Here is a 19,512-nt window from a genome sequence, read left to right as displayed (position 1 = left end):
GAGTTCCAAGAGATTCCCGCTTGCCTTTAAGTCCAAAGACGAATGAACTAGAGGGAGCCCTTACATAGGCAAACTGCTAGAGTAGATTGCTGTAGAGGAAGCCTATTGCTAAGGGTCCAATGCAGGCTGCTGTAACAGGTGTCCTTTGCCTGTGGCTGACATACCCAGAGTGCCTCGTCTGCAGGAAGTGGGGAGAGGGCATTCCGTTTGGGGAGTCGCAGCAAGATCCAAGATTGCAAAACACCTTTATGGACTAAACCCTTCATCTGGGCTAACCTAACTCCACCATCTTCCCGTGATGTGAAAACACAATTGGCATGTCAGGACTGCCTTAAAAGCACCAGTTGTCACAGGATCTCCTGTAGAGAGGGTTCTGTCTCCCAGAGGAAGGTGTTGCCCTTCCTCAGAGGGATCACCATGCTGACACTAGTATGACATCCAAATTCCAGTGGCTTAATAGGGTGACCCCAGCAGCCACCATGTCATTACCAGACATGGCTTATATTTACATTTAATAGGGTGACCCCAGCAGCCACCATGTCATTACCAGACATGGCTTATATTTACATTTTACCATACCACCAGGCTGCTGGGGTGCATCATTGTTAGGTTTTGAACTAGAGGTGCAGATTATTAAAAGCCACATATGCCTGTGGGAACAGTGTGTTCCAGCAGCTGTTCAGGAATGCAAATGTGACCTTTGAGCTTGTCTTGTTGGCACTCCAGGGCAGTTGTTGGCAATGTCCCAATGTCAGGAGATGAGCACAGCAAAGGCCCATTCTGGGGTGCATTCTGATTTTGGGGTTTGTAGCAGGACTCCCTTTCAGAAACAAATACCTGCTTCTCTTTACTGAACTATATTGTAAAGTCCTCCCATAGCTGCAAGACCATTACTACGAATAAACCGCTCCCGCCTGGCAGGAAGGCGGAATAATTCATAGGTCTCATATGTTAATAAACTGTTATGTTTCATTGAGTGGTTCTGCTACAATATTGTATATGACCCTTTGTTAAGAAGTCCACATTGCGATCGCAATGTCACCTGGCCTAAAAGGATCATGGTCTGTCTTCCCTCTGTTTCCCATCCCTTGCCTCATCGCGCCTTGAAACACTTGTGTGTAGGCGCGTTATAAATGCCATATCATATCATACACAGATTTCAAGCAGTGAACCTATTAAAGACAAAGAGCTTCAACTTCCGATGCTAGCCCTAAATCCCGACCAAATCTGGCTCATTGAAAATTGCTCAGTTGATCAACACCACTTCGGTTCCCATGCCCTCCCTTGACGCCTACAACCCCATTGCCAAAAATGCATCAGACACTCTCAGTCTGAAGGGAAACTTGGCTGCCCTTAACGCTGTCTCAATTCCTGGCAAAATTCATAAATCCCAAAAGGTAATGAAAGCATCTTTAATAAAAGGGAATCCTGGAGATGGGGTACATTATCAATAGTATAAACTGAAAAGGAATGGAAACATTCCAGAAAGCTAATTTAAGCTGGTAGTCAGAGGGTTACTACCTCCATAATACTGTTTTATTACAGGAGTGACCTACCACCTCCCAGGACATTCCTGGAAGAAATCATGAACTAGAACAACAAAAATAAACAGTGGCATAGACAATGCTGTAAATACGCGACATCTACTTACGGGTGGACTGTTCAATGACACGAAAAATTTCGGCTCAACCAAGAACTTGGAAACTCTTGAGTTTAGGCCAAGATGCGAATAGCCCATGCTGGTCTCAGTTTTCACACACAGCACTGAAATGAGGCCTACTGTGGCAGTGCAACCCACCAAAGAGTTCTAATCACCAGTCACCCTCTCTGACTCCAGGCCATGGAGAGAGATCAACAAAGAAAGCAAGATAGAGTTTCCAAAAATTGACAACCCCATCCGAGTGAAGGCGAAAAAAGTGTCTTAGCAGGAGCAAGTGCTAAAAGCCCTCGGCCACACCATAACCAAAACCCTTGACAGAAGTGTTCGCGTCGAACTGAAGACCAAATACAGGCCTGGGGAAAAGCGAAGAAGAAATGGGAGGAGATTGACACCTCCAGTCTGGAAAAGTTCTCTCATAATCTGAAATGTCAGCAGTGGCAAAGCAATGCCGCCAAGATGGGTGCTATGGACTATGGAAGAGGAACTGCTAGTCCAAAAGGACTACTGTTCAAACGAAGGACTACTATTCAAACGATATCGGTGAAGAACACATTGGGTGAGGTAAACATTCAACAAATGTCACTAAATGATGAACCCAGAGGCCCTGGAGAGCTCGCCCTGTATAACTGAATGGTTCTCCAGGACCCCCTGTCTGCAATTCTAAAATCACAAAATCCTGGAACCCAAAGCAGACCACCCTGAAGCAGCCAAACAAAAATACCCCGTTTGCCCACGAAATGGCATTAGCATTGGGGCAAACAGTGTCCTGGTGCAAAAATGGATTTAAAGTGTATGTTTTTTGCACTAGTGGAATGTGTGCTCTAGCGCCAATATCATGTAATATTGCACTTGTCATGGTGCAAAGGTTTTCTAACATGGCCCCAATGTTTTGGCACTAGGACAAACTTTGCCCTAGTGCAAATGCCGTGCAATTTTAAACCTGCCCGCTGCAACGTTTCTGTAATCTAGCCCCTGATGCTAATGAATTGAAATAGAACTAAATTATATACACGCACACGTGCAGTTTTCATGACAAACTTGTGAGTGGTTGCCTTTTTTCCACCCTTTGTCGCTTAGTACACTTTCTTTTGTGCCATCTGTACCGTGCCAGCAGCAAGAGTGCTTGCGTGTGGCACACTGTAAAGGACACATTCATAGGTGCATTCATATACATCAACATACATTTCTTCAATTCTTGCTTTATGAGGTTAGATGTTGATTCCGAGAGAGAGAGTGTCAGAGTGTCTCTCTCTCTCTCTCTCTCTCTCTCTCTCTCTCTCTCTCCCTCTCCCTCTCCCTCTCCCTCTCCCTCTCCCTCTCCCTCTCCCTCTCCCTCCCCCTCTCCCTCCCTCCCTCCCTCTCCCTCTCCCTCTCCCTCTCCCTCTCCCTCTCCCTCTCTCCTTTCTGAATACTCACAAGGCCTAGTAGGTTCGTCTTTATCCTCCAGTGTATATATTATTTTCAATCCCATTTTCCCTCCCTGCTGCCATGTGGGCGCTTTGCCACACAATTTACTTGTTGTATTAGCGCCTAACAAATGCACAATAAATAAATACATTTTGAATGATAGACAAGGAGCACTGATTTGGAAAAATCAACAGCATGTCTTCTCTTCATCTCTACAAACTCCATTTGCTAAAGGCATTGACGCACCAGCGGCGGACGCAGCCAGCGTAGTGCATCCAACGCTGCACTGAACATATGCTCAGTTACTGAACTAATATTGTCTGTTGAGAGGCAACACAGGCAAGAGGTAAGACTTGGGCTCAGGAGATGCGAGCGCTGCACCCTCAGATCCTAAGCCCATAAGAACTCTGCGGCTCGCTCCCTTGGAGTGCGATGCTTTGGAGCTTCGCGGATTACGACTGTGAGGGTGATGCGACTCCGCATGTTCCTCTAGCAGCAGCTCCAAACTCACCGTCATCCTTAGCGTACAGACCAAGTAGAGTGTACCCACCTTTCAGAGCATCAATGAGGTTGGGCAAGAACCCAGGGCCAGAGCACCACCCAGCACACCTGACACTTACTGCGGGTGTGATGGTCAACAAAGAAAAATAATCTTAGAAAATGCCTATGAAGCACAACGGAGAGTGAGAGATCTTGGAGACTTGGTAACACCTGCAGGTGCTTCAACTGACAGGAAACACGTGGTCACTTTCATGCTCATGTGCCCGGAACACCAGAAGACTAACTTTGCATGTGAGAGCAATAGCATAAAATGGGCAAATAACCGCAGAAGGGGCACAAGAATGACAGAAGGGGCACAAGCATGACAGAAAGGGCACAGGCAAATATGCCACAAGTGAGCAATGACAAGTATAGCCATTTCAGAAGGGGCGATAACATGGAGAATAATGTGTTCCATATTATATACTGTCATTATTACCAATAGTATTAATGTGAATAATAATAATAATTTAATTGGGGCATTCATGTCAGATATTACCACAAAGGAGTGAAAGATTTAATTAACAGGGAAGTATGTAGTTTGGGAAAGTCACAGTCCAGCATGACATTTTTGTGCAACAGAACTGAATTCGGTAAAATAAATAGAAGGGCAGAAAGCATGAGCAGAAGAAGGATGCATTTAGCATAGAAAAAGGTCATTTGAGGCCCCGTGCGTTTATGCCTGCTGAGCAGCTGGAAACTTTGAGGCATGTTTGATATTTTCCAGCCCTGGTTTGCATAATTGAGCTGGCTGCAAATCTTCTGCAGAGCGCGCGCACAAGCAATGCACGATGCAGCAAGTCAGCTTATGTCCAGCCTGCTGAGCACGATAGGGTTATTGCGCAGGCAGGCGCCCGGCATGCTACTGCAAAATAAAAAAGCGGGATACCTGTCACGCGCGTAGCTCTCTGCAGCCAATAGAACCCCGGACGGGTATTAAGATCAGCAGAAGGCAGCGTTTTGGCGCCAAACGGTAGCTCATCCCGGGGATGAAAACACGTAAAACCGGTCTTGTGGAGGGACCGTCGTGAATGGGTAAGGGGAGGAGCCAGGAATGGGGTTTCCGTTAATTTTCAGTGTTTTTAGAAACAATGTCGTCCTTGTTTTCAGTTGTCCGGCGAACTTTGGGGAGAACAAACAGCAACACATTTTGTTTTCCAAATCATTAAAATTCCCATAACTGTACATATTGTAACCAAACACTGTGCTACAGATTGTATTAACTGGTATTTACAATCTATAGGTAAGTGATTCTATTGGTAATACTCACTCTTAGCCTCCGCCCGAAAACCGTGACCTGCCCCCTTGCTTGCTCTTTGCGTTGCCGCCACTCAACCAGGTTAAGGCCGTTGTCAATTGGCAGCGTCACGTTCCTCTTGCCGACTGTGGGGTTCACCGTCCCAGCCAGAAGATGGGGCTCGGTCTGTAAGGCCACCTCCATGCCGTTAGCCAAAATGAGGCGCAGTGAGCCGTCCGCGCCAATGTAGTAGCTGTTGCGTACTTGGTCTAGAAAAGAAAAGTTACAGGATTGACATATCAGTGTAATGCTTCCACTACCCTACCCGTCCCCCAGTTCTCTGATAATTGGTGATACGGCCACTCTCCGACCATTATTTTGGTATCCAACTGGACAATCTCAGATAGGGTGGCTAAGATTACCTGTGTTATTTGTAACACATAAGCACATGCATCCCATATGGTCCACCAGGAGCGGCGCAGATTTGTGGGTAGAGGAGGAGGTTATGGCATGATACACACTTGGATGTCAACGCACAAAGATACACTCACCTGGGCATCTCAGACAGTATCGCAGCTGGCCCCTAATAAACAAAGGCTCTGTGGATTCGGCTCCCCTTATAGTCTTTTTTCATGGATGGCCGAAACCCATGCACAGCAGAGGAATAGCTAGGATCTATACATGCTGAGAGAGCAGGCTTTCCGTTCATACAAGTCTCATGCGAGAATTAAACAGGTTTTGCATGCCTCCTTTCTAGAAATCAGAGTCGCAAAATCAGGATAGGGTGGCGTGCCAATGTATGTGCCTGCTACAGAGGTCTGGGTCTAACCTTCAACCAACAGGCCCAATTCAAGGGTAGGAGACCCTCTGTGGAGGGCATAGGGTACTATTTGGTAGGTACAAATATTACCAGTTGTTTACACCGATACAAAATTGCAAGCTTTGACAACCAATTATTAGATGAATAATTGGTTAACATTCCAAAGACAGTACACATGATTTGAACACTTTACTACAGAAAAATGTTACTGCACAAATCAGGAGATCAAATTGATGATCCTTGAATGTGTTGATCAAATCCCTCATGCCAGGTCAGCTGTTAGGGAAGGTTTACTGGGATCTTAGGCAGATCTCGTTGGAACTACTGAATGCAATAACCCCAGCCCCCTCCCGGAAATCGAGTCAATGCTTTGTGCCCAAGTTGTTTCGTACCTGGTCCAATTCCGTCATGGGTTTTGACTGTGCGCGTGACCAATTTTGGACTTTTTCTTTATGGGAATATGAATGGGGACTAGGCCGAACCAGCAGTTATTTACTTTCTTAATAACTTTTTTTTACTTTTTAACAGATCTTTCTCAAAATGTCCAGTCTACGGGGCTTGTGACTACAAATTTGTTTGCAAAATTTCAGCCAAATCCTTCATACTAGTTAAAAGTTATTAGCAGTAAATATTTCAGGTTTCCTATGGAACTCGACACTCAACTATAGTACGGCCGCCACCCCCCCACTATAAATTATATATATTTGAAGAAAAAGATTTGTTAAAGTATAGGTAAGGTGACTAAACTTAACGCAACTAATTCCCTTCAAATTCAGCGCTCTGTGAAACTCAGGGACAGCTTAACTCGGCGCTGTGAGAAACCTGCGGGTATTCGCACTCCTACTCCCCTGGATCCTCTTCGCAGGAAACCAGGGAAAGTCCATCGCTTTTGGATCCTGACCCTGGGGATGGAGAAGCGAAGGAGGATAACCTGGGTGGAGGGTTCTTGAGGATTCGGAGTGGGTTGCCTATGGGCGAGACATGGTATCCCCCTTTCCCTAGTGACAGTCAAACTAACCCTGCCCAACTTTCATAGGCTGTTACAAGCAAGTTCGCCTCCTTATTCCACACACAACACCTGGCAGTACTGAGACGAAGAAGAGGGAACTAAGAGTGATGAAGATTACCCCTCTTGACCACTTAGGTGCTGGGACGAGGAAGCTGCATCCTGAACACTGGGAAAGTCAGGCATGTCTCCCTAACCATGGTCAGGCATATCCAATTGACCACCAGACACATCTGCAGCCTGTTAGAAGGCTGCAGTTATATAAAATAAAAGGTAAGGAGAGATATCCCGCAAAGGAACCTGCCAGAGAGCCCGCAAGGAAATGCGTAGTGAAGAATCATGGAGGCCGTTGTGGCTGAGGCTAGTAGTAGACCCGCTCTTTGTGGGAGCAGCCATGGTGGGACAGGATGCCAAACCAGGCCGCCAGCAGACCCGAACAACAGAGGACACCAAACGCATCCACGAGAAAACCGAAGAGCAAACAGGGTTCACATTGGTGGTGTTCCCTACTTCAGAAGCAGAACGGAGATAGCAGCAGAAGCCACCAGAAGAAGGAGCAGGCCGCTGGTGAGTGTCAGAGAGACGTGCTGACACTGGGGAGCTCCAAAATGAACCACATTCAAGAGGAGCAGATCTCTGATGAGTGTCAGAGGGACACGCAGACACCGGGGCGCTCCGAAACTGACCACAGGCAAGTGCCAGTCCATATACTAAACATGGACCTATATGAACTTTAACATTGCAAGAAACTAAGGTATGCTAATACCAAACTATATGAAAACTTTACATTGCAAGAAACCAAGTTATACTCAATACAGAAAGCAACATAAGAACAATTTGGAACTCTGAACTGAAATCCAAATCACAGTAAGCCTATTCTGCACAACAAGTTACATCTAACCTTACAGTTGACTACATTAAAGGCTAAAGAAAACCTCAACAATGAACTTAAATGGGTGAATGCAGTGTGGCAAGACAACAAGTTGGCCATGGGTTTGTCATACATCCAACAACTTGGCCAGGGGTGGGGGATACATGGTTGCAGGGCCATGAGGTAACCAAGGAGAAGTCAAAGGAATATAAGATTGCATCCTAAAACCAGGAAGCCAGTACTGAAGAGTCAAGTGAAATTAACTTGACGCACATTAGCAAGTGCCAAGGAACGTGTGTGTGGGGCTGAGGAGCCCAGGGACCCTGGTTGCGCAACCTGTGAAGGGTGGACCATGTGGTCTGACAATTGCACCTAGACCAGAGGACCTTAAATGGTGAAAGTTAAGGACACGATGAAAAAAGCTCAACAAAACCACTGCAACACTTTTAAAAATACTAAAGCGAGTGAAGCCTTGGGGAAGGTAATCCCGACACTTGAGGAACTGTACTTATTGTCTTGGGAACGGAGTCCTGAGACCCTTTTGGTTTTGGATTGTACAACCTAAAACTTGGGGAAGGGAACTCCAAGGATTGGTTGTGAATTATATTGCCTTGAACTGGAGAAGGTAACCTTTGAGACTTTTCTTTCATGGAACTTTCTTATGCTGGGGAAGGGGAGCTGAAAGAAAGCTGTGAGCTAGAAGAAGCACAGAACTTTGAGTGGAACACTGTTTCTTTTGAGTTTGACATCCCTACACGTGGGCAAGGATAGGTTTTGGACACAGACAGACTTTTAAGTTGAACTCTTTGACATAGACCTTCCTTAATTTCATTCAGGTAGGGAAAACCCACCTTAGCGTAGGGCGTTTAGGCCTTCAATCATCCTGACATCTTAGTTAAATAAATACCTTGTTTTTAAACTTGAAGTCTGTTCTCTGTGTCGTACTTCATGATGCCTACACAGCTCGTTTCTGTTGATGTCCCTCATAATGTCATTTCCCTCATAATGCTATTTTGTATGGCATTGTAAATTCCTTCTCTTATATTATGTATGTGCTCTTGGGCTTTGCAATGGGAACGGGCCATGTTAAGCCGCGCCTGTGATTCCCATAGCGCTGAATTTCAAGGGTTTTGTTGCGTTAAGTTTAGTCACCTTAACTGCACTTTAACTAAGGTTCTTTCCTTGAATTTCAAGGGTTTTGTTATACCATCGTTTTTTTTGTGCCACTGACCATGGCCTTTGGCCATTCCCACTATATTTTAAATCATTTTTCTCGGTGCCACTGGCCATGGCCGTGGCCACAGCCTTTGGACGTGCCCACTCTATATTTTTCAGCACCACTAGCCATGACCATCAGCCATCCCCACTATTGTATATTTAAAATTATTAACGGCCTGCTACCAATGGCCTTTGGATGTGCCCACTGTTGTACATTTAAAATAATTAACGGCCTAATAGCCATGGCCTTTGGCTGTGCCCACTGTATATATTTCAGAGCCTTCATCCATGGCCACTGTTGTATGTTTTAAATCATAGTTTTCTTCAGCGCCAAGCCTTTGGCAGTGCCCACTGTATATTATTTGGTGCCACTGGCCTTCGGCCGTGCCCACTGTTGTATATTTTAAAGTAATAATGGGTCATGGGCCACTAGCCATTGCCTTCGACCGTGCCCACTGTATATTTTCTGCACCACTGGCCATGGCCGCATGCCCACTTTATATTTTAAATCCGTAACGGGCCATGCCCACTGTACATTTCACAAAACTATCAGGCTTTCAGCTGTTTAAAACACTACCAAGCCACTGGCCATAGCCAGCGATCTTTCAATTCCGACCTCAATGTACAGGTACACATCTATTCTTTTTTTAATAACATTTTCCACATAACCGCCTCTATAATAGCAATGTACTACATACAGTTGCGATTATAGTTTTCATATAGCTGTGATTATCAAGAAAATGGCGAAAAACAAAAACATGTTCCCCCGACCCCCACTCATTCACCAATTGACCCTCTGCTCATGGCAAGGTCACCCCATTTCCACCAACTCCTTTTTGCCTCCCCAGCCCTCTCCCATTCCCCCTCAAACACTCGTTTTACCGTGTGGTTCATTTTCATTTCCCGATCTCGTCTTTGTGGGTAGCCGAAAACCTGCAAGTACTGGAAAATATTTGTGCTCCAAACTTAGTCCCTAGCCCACCTCCAACTCCCAAATTTCACATGGTACCCCTCTTCCTCCACACCTCTAGCCTGATGCCTTTTCACAATTCTTCCGCCTCCAAATGACATTTATGTGATTTTCGTTTTCGTGTACCCTCTGATATAGCTGCGATTATCTCTCGCATCGGAAAAAAAGATGGCAACTTTTCCATTTTCTGAAAAGCCTCATCCTGTAATGCACAATGGGAGATATAGTTATTTTTTCAGGAGAAGGGGGAACCCCATTCTCCAACAAATATTTTAAAAAGTACTGGACACAATAACGGCAACCTACAAAAGGATCGCAAGTCGATGCTTCGTGCCCAAGCTGTAGCGGCCGTGGTCCAATTCCGTCCAGCGGTTTTCACTGTACAGTCCACCACAAATTTACAGTTTTTGTCTGTGAGAAAATGAATGGGGACAGGTCCCAAAGTGCTCTTTTTAGTTTTCTTGATAGCTTTTTTTTTTTAACGAATCTTTCCCAAAATGTTCAGTCTGGGAGTACAGAATTACAGTCAAATTCGTCATTTCGTCATACCTGTCAAAAGTTATTAGCATCAATTTTTGGATTTCCTATGGAACTCACTACACACCTTAATTACAGTGCGACGACTGCCGCACCATAATATATATATATATCTCACAGTGCAGCAACCGCTGAGCTATAGTTAATGTGAATGACATGACCCACAGGAAATCCGAAAATTCTATTGCTAATAACATTTGACTTGCACAACGGATTTGGCTGATATTTTCCAAACAAAAAGTCTGTCACTGTGGGAAAGATTTGTTAAAAAATGAAAAAGTTATTAAGAAAGCAAAAAAACAAAACTGTTTTCAGTCTACTCCCATTCATTTTCCCATAGAGAAAAAGTCCTTTTGTTATCAAGCTGAAGGGCAAAACCTGCTGGAGGGATTTGGACCAAATAAGAAACAACTTGGGCACTAGGCGCTGACTTAATTTCCGGGACAGGTTAGGGGTTAGTTTAAAAAATATTTGGTGCAAAACATAGCTATATCTCCCATGGTGCTTTGCAGCAGAGAGGTTTTTAAAAGCCACCATTTATTTTTGCTTGACGCAACCAATTACTGCAGTAATATCAGTGGAATGTGAATACGAAAAGTGCAAAAAAAGCTATTTGGAGGAAGAGAAAGATTGAAATGGCATCAGGCTAGAGGTGGGGAGGGGGAAAGAGGGCCTCATGTGAAGTTGGAGAGTTGTGGGTGGTCTGGGGAGCCAGTTACAGCTCAGACATTTTCGCATTATCGGGGGAATATAGCGCGATTACCGTGGTAATAACGCAAGACGCGCTTGGAAATGAAAATGCGGTCACACGAAGCACAGAGGGAAAGGGAGTAATAAGAGGGGTCTAGGGAAAAGGAAGGAGGCACATGGGGAGCGACTGTGAAGAGGACTTTTTAATTTCCAAGCATTATTGTGGTAATCAGTGCAAGATTACTGCCGTAATTATTGGGGGGAATGAAAACTGAGGGGGAAAAAAATTAATGGAGGACATCTGTTGTGATCACATCTGCTAGGCAGGGGGAACTGGGTCTTTGTGTCAGTGGCCCTGGTCAGTGGGCCCCAAAGAAACCTATTGGTGCAACATGTCCAGCGGCCATGGCCAAATGCCATGACGAGTGGGCTTTAAAGAAACCTTGTGTATTAAAATATGCAGTAGGCACAGCTGAAGCACATACATAACAGATGGGATTCACAATGACAAACACAATTAAAGGCTGGCAAAATAGCTCAGTGGGTTGAGTGCTCGCTGCTGCTATCTGTGTGTGATCTGCAGGTTGTAGGTTTGATTCCCAGCAAGGCCAACCCAGCGTTTGATTTTTCTGAGATCGATAAATGAGTACCAACTCTGGTTGGGTGATATTGCAAGTATATGTGTTCTATGTAAAGTGCTTAGGCATGCACGCTCTATAAGTAATACATAATTTGATCCTACAGGTCATCAACGGGGGGACGGCAAGTCAAGATGATCATCACTTCTCACATCCGCTCCATTTAAAGGGGTTTGCTGCGTTAAATCTGATCACCTTAACTAAGGTTTTTCAATGAATATATACATATAGATATAAATTCTATACTGCTTTTGCTTAATCATTCATACAACTCGCATGTATACAGATGCCACAACTTTCTTATCTGCATCTGCATTGCTTGTCAATCAAAATGATGCACGGCCTGCTTCCTTCCTTTACAAAAGATCTCATCAGCAAAGGACCTTTAAAATACCATTGAAGTAAAATAGCAACTGTGGCCGACAATAACATGCGAGAGGGCAAAGACAGAGGACAAAAGCACAGACAGAATAAATAGATGGCAAAGATATCCATTTCCCTCTGTCCCAAAACATCAGCGACAAAAGAAAAGTCAGCAGGCCTTGTGATGCTTATCAAAAATGCCCAGAGAATATACCAATATACGTTTTTCAGAACTGTGCTTAGATGTCTGTTCTAGAGGGCACAGTGACTGGCACGGATAACTGCCAAGAGACATTTTTAGAATGACCATTGGCTGATTAACAAAGTAGGTAGAGCTCCCAAGCAATGATAACCCCTGGCCCCCGGACACCACCAGTGCAAGAAAGGGCGCCTGCCGATAACATCTGGCTATGCAGTGCAAGGTGCAAAGCAGCTGTGGCAGAGAGGTACATTTTCGACGTGAAGAGCTATTTTGAAGCAAAGGAAAACAGACACTGAACACTAAAAATAAAAAGGCATGTGGTGCAGCGCAGGTCCAAGGCAAGGACTTGGCGTTCATCGCCGCGCTTGGCTTCCGGTTGTGCCATGCTATCATTGGCTCACATTCCCAGGATGCCGGGGAGATGATGTTCCTGCTGCGCAATCATCTCCACACCACTGCGCCCCCTGAAGACAGGAAGGTGTCCACGAGGCGGACTCACCTTGCAGGAGCGTGTAGAAAGCTCCCGAAGCGGACAGATTGGTCGTTATGGTAACGTCCTCCTTGCTGGATGTCTCCACCTGCACGTGCACCGAGCTGTCGGTATCGCCGCGGAAGCTGTTGACTTGGCCCGTGGGGAACGTAACATTGGTCAGGCGGCCAAAGCTGTCATACCTGAAAATGAGAAGCGAGACTCAGCAAGGCAGTGAGGAGAGGGTAACAAGACACATACAAATAAGGTTTAGAGCAAGACTGACATGAGAGGAAGGCAGGGCGCGTTGGTGCCCTAAGCGGTCCTTTCAAGGAAGGCGGCTCCTCATAAATCAATTGATAATTGCTCAAAATCCAGGTTTGGGGAATAAGGGTTGTGGTTCATGCTCTGTTCACCCACTTATGAGACGGCCAGGATCGGGGTTGTGTGTATAGCTACACACAACCCCGATCCTGGCCGTCTCATAAACCCCTTATAAGAACCGTGCACTCATGCTGCCCCGCAGAGCGTGACAGCTGAGTGTCTGCTGATCCGATGTGTTCAGTAGAATCTTGGTGCAGTCCTGTCTTTCCAGCGGACACTTTGCCTGCTGCGACTCATAGTCCCATCATTTCCATTACACAAATAGGCCTACAAGTTCCAGTAGGCAAAGTGCGCTTAGCAAAAAAGACAGGGCTGCAAAGGTGACCATAGTGACATAGGCCACGGCTAGGAGGGATGTTCTGAGCCAGCTCGTGGGAGGGTTCTGAGAGGTCAACTTACATGATGAGCAAGGCCATGGTCTTACCAAACTCCCTCGAGGGAGCTTAGGCTGAGCAGTAAGGTAGGCTTGGGAGATCAGGGGCTGGTGTGTACGTACAGTTAATAACACATGGAGAAAGTATGAAAACATAGTATGTATTAGGCCTTCATATGCATGCAGGTACAATTAAGATCCCTATGCACTACAAAACATGCATTGCCACCCATAGACAAACACATTGTAATTTCAAAGTCAACGCACACCTCACTTTACAATGCAAACAGTAAAACACAATTCAGCAACAGCAAATGCAAACTGTTCCAAGAAAGCAGGATAGAAAGTGGATAAAAGCATATATCAAACACGCTGCCTTATAATTACAAGGCCGGCATCTAACTCAAGCAGTTATTTTCGGCCAGGTAAGTAGCTATTGAGTATCAAAGAGTTCAAGTCACAGGTAAGTACCTAAAAGTGGGGGGCAGTGGATGTTAAGACGTCGGCTGCACAAGTTTTGGCTTCAGCCAAGGAGGTAGGTAAAATGCAGTTCAAAAGTACACCTTTTGGGTAAAAGAGTTAAGGCACAATTAGACGTACACTTTCAGTTACACCACACAGGGGCTACCCAGGGAAGAAGGGTAGAGATAGGAAGTGCACTTTCAGCCCTTACAGTCCCTATGTGGTATGGGGGCACAGAGAGTGGAATTACACCTGCGCCCCCACCCATGATTTCCAAGCAACTTTCCCAGGGGTACTCAGAATCGCTGGGCCCTCCTTAGTCCTATTGGGAGGGGTCCTAAGGTTCATATGTGCTGGGATTTAGTAGGTTTTCGGTTAGGACCCGACTACGCATTGGTTCAGATGTCCGGTTCAAAGGCGGTTCCAGCAGACTTCCAGGAGGACTTACCAGATCTCCATGGATAGCAGCTACGAAAGCTCCCACAAGGAAGGGCAACCCCCAGGAAACAGCAGGTAAAGTGAAGCAGCAAACAAATCCCAGTAAGGGGTCAGTATGCTCTGATCACCATTGTGGCAAATATGAGGCTCCGGTGTTGCCCATCTTCAGGGTTGCAAGAGGGCCGATGCTGGCAACAATGTTTTTAGCCCACAAGTTGATGGCATGCAGAGTCCTAGGCTGCAGCTCAGGATGGCGACCATTGCAGCAGAGAGGCATGGTCAGTGCACTGTCAGTCCTCAGGATGGCCCTGGGGCACTTCCAAAGTCCAGCGATAGCAGGATACTGATGCAGGATGAATGACTAGTTGATAGCACCAGTCGAAGGGAGGACGGCACTGTTATGGGTCTTTGCTGGTTGCAGAAAAGTCAGCAGAGGGTCAAGGGTGCAGGGAGATTTTCCTTAAGCCTTGTGGTTTGTCTTGTTGATGGAGAGGTACCGGTGCTTCATACACACTAGCATGGCTATCGAAGTTGTAGTGCATCAACCTTTAGAGTGGCTGCAGACCATCTCTTCTTATTCAGAATACAGGCTGTGGGGGATGTCCCAGAACACCACTGGAAAGGACCTGTGTCATTGAAATAGAAAAGGGCGGTCCAATCATGGACTGCCATTGGCCTCACACATCTGCCCAGCAACAGACACCTCCTTTAGGAAGTGTGGAATTACGACCTGAGAGAACAGGAAGAGGGTCAAAAAGGAAAAAGGCCAAAGGACAGGACTTAAAACACGTGCTGAAGTCATTTTGGGTATATGGTACTCAAATTGTCATTTTGCAGTAAAAAAAAGATGGTGCACGTTAGGGCACCAGAAAAAGTTGTAAAATACAATTTTAAGAACTCCAGCCTGTCCTACGCGCATCACAAAGACATACAAATGTTGCCAGAAAAAAGGCAAAAGGGATAGAAGTACACCTGAAACACTCCTCCACATAAGGCGCTGTTTGTTATACGTAAAAATACAGGAAAACATCAATGGAAGGAACAGTCTCCCTGCACTTCTCACATTAGGGCCAGACCCGTGCCCTGAAAACAAATGAGTTGAGCAGTTAAGTGAAGCTAACAAGAGCTGAATTACCTCAAAGGTCAACCAGGATTCCAAGATATAGACGAATATTCTGGGGATCTCATTGAAATCAAAGTAGGACAAGCTGAATAATGTGTTCTATTAAGGCATGTGGCACGGGCGGAAGTGTTAATCTCATGTGCACACTGAGTAAATTCAGTGTGGTATAAGAGGCACATGTCAGTGTAGGCATGCCCAAGACTGTCACGGGTTGCAGTGTGGGGACTGTACCTCCCTGATTTAAACGATGGTGTCTCATCTTGCAGCCTTCGGTGGACCGGAGAAGGATACTCTTGTATCTAACATTGCTTCTCATTTCCCCGAAAGAATGTCTTCCCCTCGAGGGGTACTGAAAACATGAACTGATTGTTTTCGATAGCTCCTGCGCGATAAAGCAAAATTAGGATTCAAGATCTTACAAGGCAGCATCGACCTTTTACATGGAATGCCATCAAGAGACTTTGTGCTCAATACGTAACACCACGGATGCATGGATGTGATGTGGTGCCCTTCCAGAAGCTTCTATGTGCTTGCTCACAGACTCTGGCTGCCACAGGGAAAGATACGATAATGAATAGTTCCGGGCAAGGGTTCATGAGGTAAGCTTGCATTGTTGTCTTCAGTATGGACCTTAGAGTTGCTCCAGAAGATACCGAGAAGGGGGTCTGAGTGCCCAGCATGCGAGTGTGGGTGTGTGTGCATACACTGGGTAGGGTACTGTAAAAGATGGCCACTACATTTGCGTGGCAAAGGCTGCAAGTGTGATCAGATGTTATCATGGGCTCCATGTTTTTGGGGTCAATGATGATCGAATGCCTGTCGCAGGGCGGCGTTGCCTTTTGCTCCTTTTCCAGCCACAATCATACATCCCCTTGCTCCACATCGGCCATGCGAGGGATGCTCCTATGGCTGGAGTATACTCCAGATACCCATCGAGGTGCACTGTGCGTGGACCACCAGTAATGAAAAGAGAAGGTGTCTGCGTAGCCACACTGGACATCCCTTGCATGTGTGCAGGTGTGGTGCCAAGAGGTGATTTTATTTGGAACTGAGTTTATTTGGCAGTACCGACCTGTGGAGAGCGCAGACAGAACACAGTAAATGCCACCTGAGGGGAGGTATTGCAACTAATGAATCATGGGAAAAGGGATCATTAATGTACTAGGGCAAATGCATTACTTTCATTCTGGATAATGTCCCTATAAGAATGTGTCAGTATGGGCCTCCAGTCATAAATTCGAAAAAAGACTGAAATGCGCAAATGTTTCAGCCTCATTCTGAAAATGGTACACTCCATCAGCCAGTGTAACTTAACCACCTGGACTTCGAAGAGGCCTTCAACCCTGTCGATCATGAGAATCTACTCAACCGATTTATCTGTTAGGATCTGCACTTGATTATTTAGGTCTTTCTATTACAGCAGATCCTGGCAGGTGAAATTCCGTCCCTGCTTCTCTGCCCAGCCAATCCCTAGAGTGTTGAGTTCTGCAGAGGTTCTCATTGCCCCCCTGTTCTTTTTAACATCTACATGCAACCCCTGGCCGATATCAACAGGAGTTTCCATCTGGGATTCCGAGTGTGCGTTGACGACACTCTGCTGATTGCAGGCAGTTAATGACATGCAGGTGAAGTCCTGTCACCCTTCGAGCTACTCTTCATCTGCTGTAAACTATTGAGGGATGGATGACCTACAGCAAAGTAGCCCTCGACAGGGATGAATCCGAGCTACTCATTCTCACTCTAACACATCCCGCCTTGTGTATCTTTAGCCGGTCAGTCAAACCGACCATCTGACATCTCTTTGTTCTCTTACATGACAAGCTCACACTAAATTTACCAAATAAAGCAACTGGCAAAATCCAGCAACTACAAACATAAGATGGACCTTCTGAGCCCCACACATCTCCTGCTCCCACATAGCATCACTCATCAGACTGATCATAATTTCAAGAACTCAGTTCTCAAAATGCCAAGATTGAGACCATTATAAAGCAAAGCTGTTATACTCATTTTAAATGTAGACCCCACAAAGACACACTGCAGAGCTTGCATCAACCACACTGGCTCTAACTCACCTCCCGCTCTAAATTCAAGACGTTACTCACGGCCTGCAACATGCTCAAAGCTCTTTATAGGCAGCTGCCATTTTCCTGTCCAACCCATGGCTATATAGAATGTTGCCCCATCACAAAGATGCCACGGCCCTTCTTTTGCCAGTCCCTAAAGACACATTGAGTTCTCCTTCCCCCACTTTCTCCCAGGGGCGCCCCTACTGCATTGCTATTTCATAGGCTCCCGATATCCAATGTGTATAGTTTCTCTGATGCTACCACCCATTTGCAGGAGGGTCCTACAAACATGTGATAAATAAGACACACACACATACATACACATGGCCCCAAATCAGAAGTTTGGAAGGAGTGACTCAGGGCAAACATGATCCATTCTCTTCAATTGGTGATGGTTACGCTGTTTAGGGGTGTTTGATCGTATGATAATTGATTGCGGCAAACTGTTTGAAAAATAAACAGCCCACTTGCAATCAATTCTCATATGATCAAACACCCCTACCCACCGCCTCCACCCCCCACACCTCTTCGCTACTTACCTGCTCGCTCACTGCCTGGTCCACTTCAACCCTGCGGTATCAGATCTGTCCCTCTAACGCAGTTCAGATCCGACACCACAGGGTCTCTTTTTCTTTTCTTTTTTTTCCATCCCCCGCCCCTTTATCAAGGAAGCGGGGGACACCACCCAAACCCCCCAAGGCCAATACACACCGATCATGGGGAGCAGCGGACACCCCCGCAACCACCGCTCCACATGTTTGTTGTTTATTAGCCAATTTGTTTGAATATATTCGGTCGAATGGTACAGGCCAAATTCGGTCAAATGTACCATTCGGCCAAATATATTCGAACAAATATACTAATACTGATTACGCCATACAGCCAGCATCCGTCCGACGGCCACCAAACAGGAGAGCTGTTATTAGTATGAACCTCAAGATAATTAGGGTGTCCTCGATATAGGTATGAAAAGTAAAGACAAAACATTGAATGATATTAGCCAATAGCTGGACATTCATGTTGAATAACGATGAACAGAAGAGTTGAAGACCATTGCAAATCCGAGGCTAGCGCTCTCAAGCAAAGGGGGATGGAATAAAGAAGCACTGATTCTGAGAACACTGTAGACTGATGCTTACACGACATAGCCACTGTTGTCGAGCTGCAACGCCTTACCCGTCAGTCTATATCCCCATCGCCCCCTGCCTTTGACACCTTTAAGCACTTGGAAAATAAAGAGCTCAGGCAGCAGCGCAACACAGGTTTGAATCCCGATTCGGCTTAGAAACCACTTGCTGGTATTAAGCGCATTATAAAAGAACAATTACAATTATATACAATATGGAAATTTTAAAATAACGATATAATAAAAATACATAATTGTGGTTTCTTTAACAGAGAATATATTGGCTTTTTTATGGAGATTATCAAGCGGCGACACGCGTTCATTACCATGTAAGAGTTACGCAGCTAGTTTGTCCTGCACCTTGACTATTGTTCCTTTCCGATGTCAACATCTAATCATTTATTCATTACTCTTGGGCCGGTTGCACAGAAGGCGACCACCTGTTTCTAGTCCCAGTGGCCATTTTCCCTGTCTTGTACACGATCTCTGAGTTATGGGGTCAAGTGGGGGATTAGTATCTGACAGGGCTATCCCTCAAAGCGCCCATTTGTGGCTGCAGGCTAACAGCAGGAGGCACTGGCTGAGACAGATTCAGGACAGTCAGTCCATTTAAATAATGTACACAGGCTTGAGAGGTTTTATCACAGAGACACAAGCCCAAAATCTTTAACCTCAAACCCCTGAAAAGATACTTTACTCTTCCAGCACCCAATTCCCACAAATGGGAATGAATTGCTATTTTGGAGAATATTCATGTAGATCTAACTGATGTGAAGGAGCAAGCCAATAGGTGCACCAGTGTTCCCCAATGGACTCTATTGGCTGGAAGCCTTCAAGGCAGCGGCCATGTTTTTTTCTCTCCTTTATGTGGCCACTTTCTGTAATTCAAGGCCGACTCAATGGCAATGG

At 45.7% G+C, this 19,512-nt stretch overlaps 1 protein-coding gene across 11 annotated transcripts in view; it reads right to left on the bottom strand.

The window, feature by feature from the left end:
• The window catches only part of TENM4 (teneurin transmembrane protein 4), a 2,472,585-nt gene that overhangs the window by 66,012 nt on the left and 2,387,061 nt on the right, over window positions 1-19,512 (bottom strand). For all 11 annotated transcript variants that reach the window (XM_069639906.1, XM_069639908.1, XM_069639907.1 and 8 more), the window contains 2 exons: window positions 12,659-12,831; window positions 4,878-5,113 (listed from right to left, as the gene is read on the bottom strand). In XM_069639906.1, the coding sequence (XP_069496007.1) occupies window positions 4,878-5,113; window positions 12,659-12,831 (409 nt within the window). The remainder of the gene's footprint in view (window positions 1-4,877; window positions 5,114-12,658; window positions 12,832-19,512) is intronic.

The sequence above is a fragment of the Ambystoma mexicanum genome, chromosome 7q (genome assembly GCF_040938575.1).
Source record: "Ambystoma mexicanum isolate Mex_15411 chromosome 7q, UKY_AmexF1_1, whole genome shotgun sequence".
NCBI classification, from domain to species: Eukaryota; Metazoa; Chordata; class Amphibia; order Caudata; family Ambystomatidae; genus Ambystoma; species Ambystoma mexicanum.
This window is presented reverse-complemented; position numbering and strand designations above follow the sequence as displayed.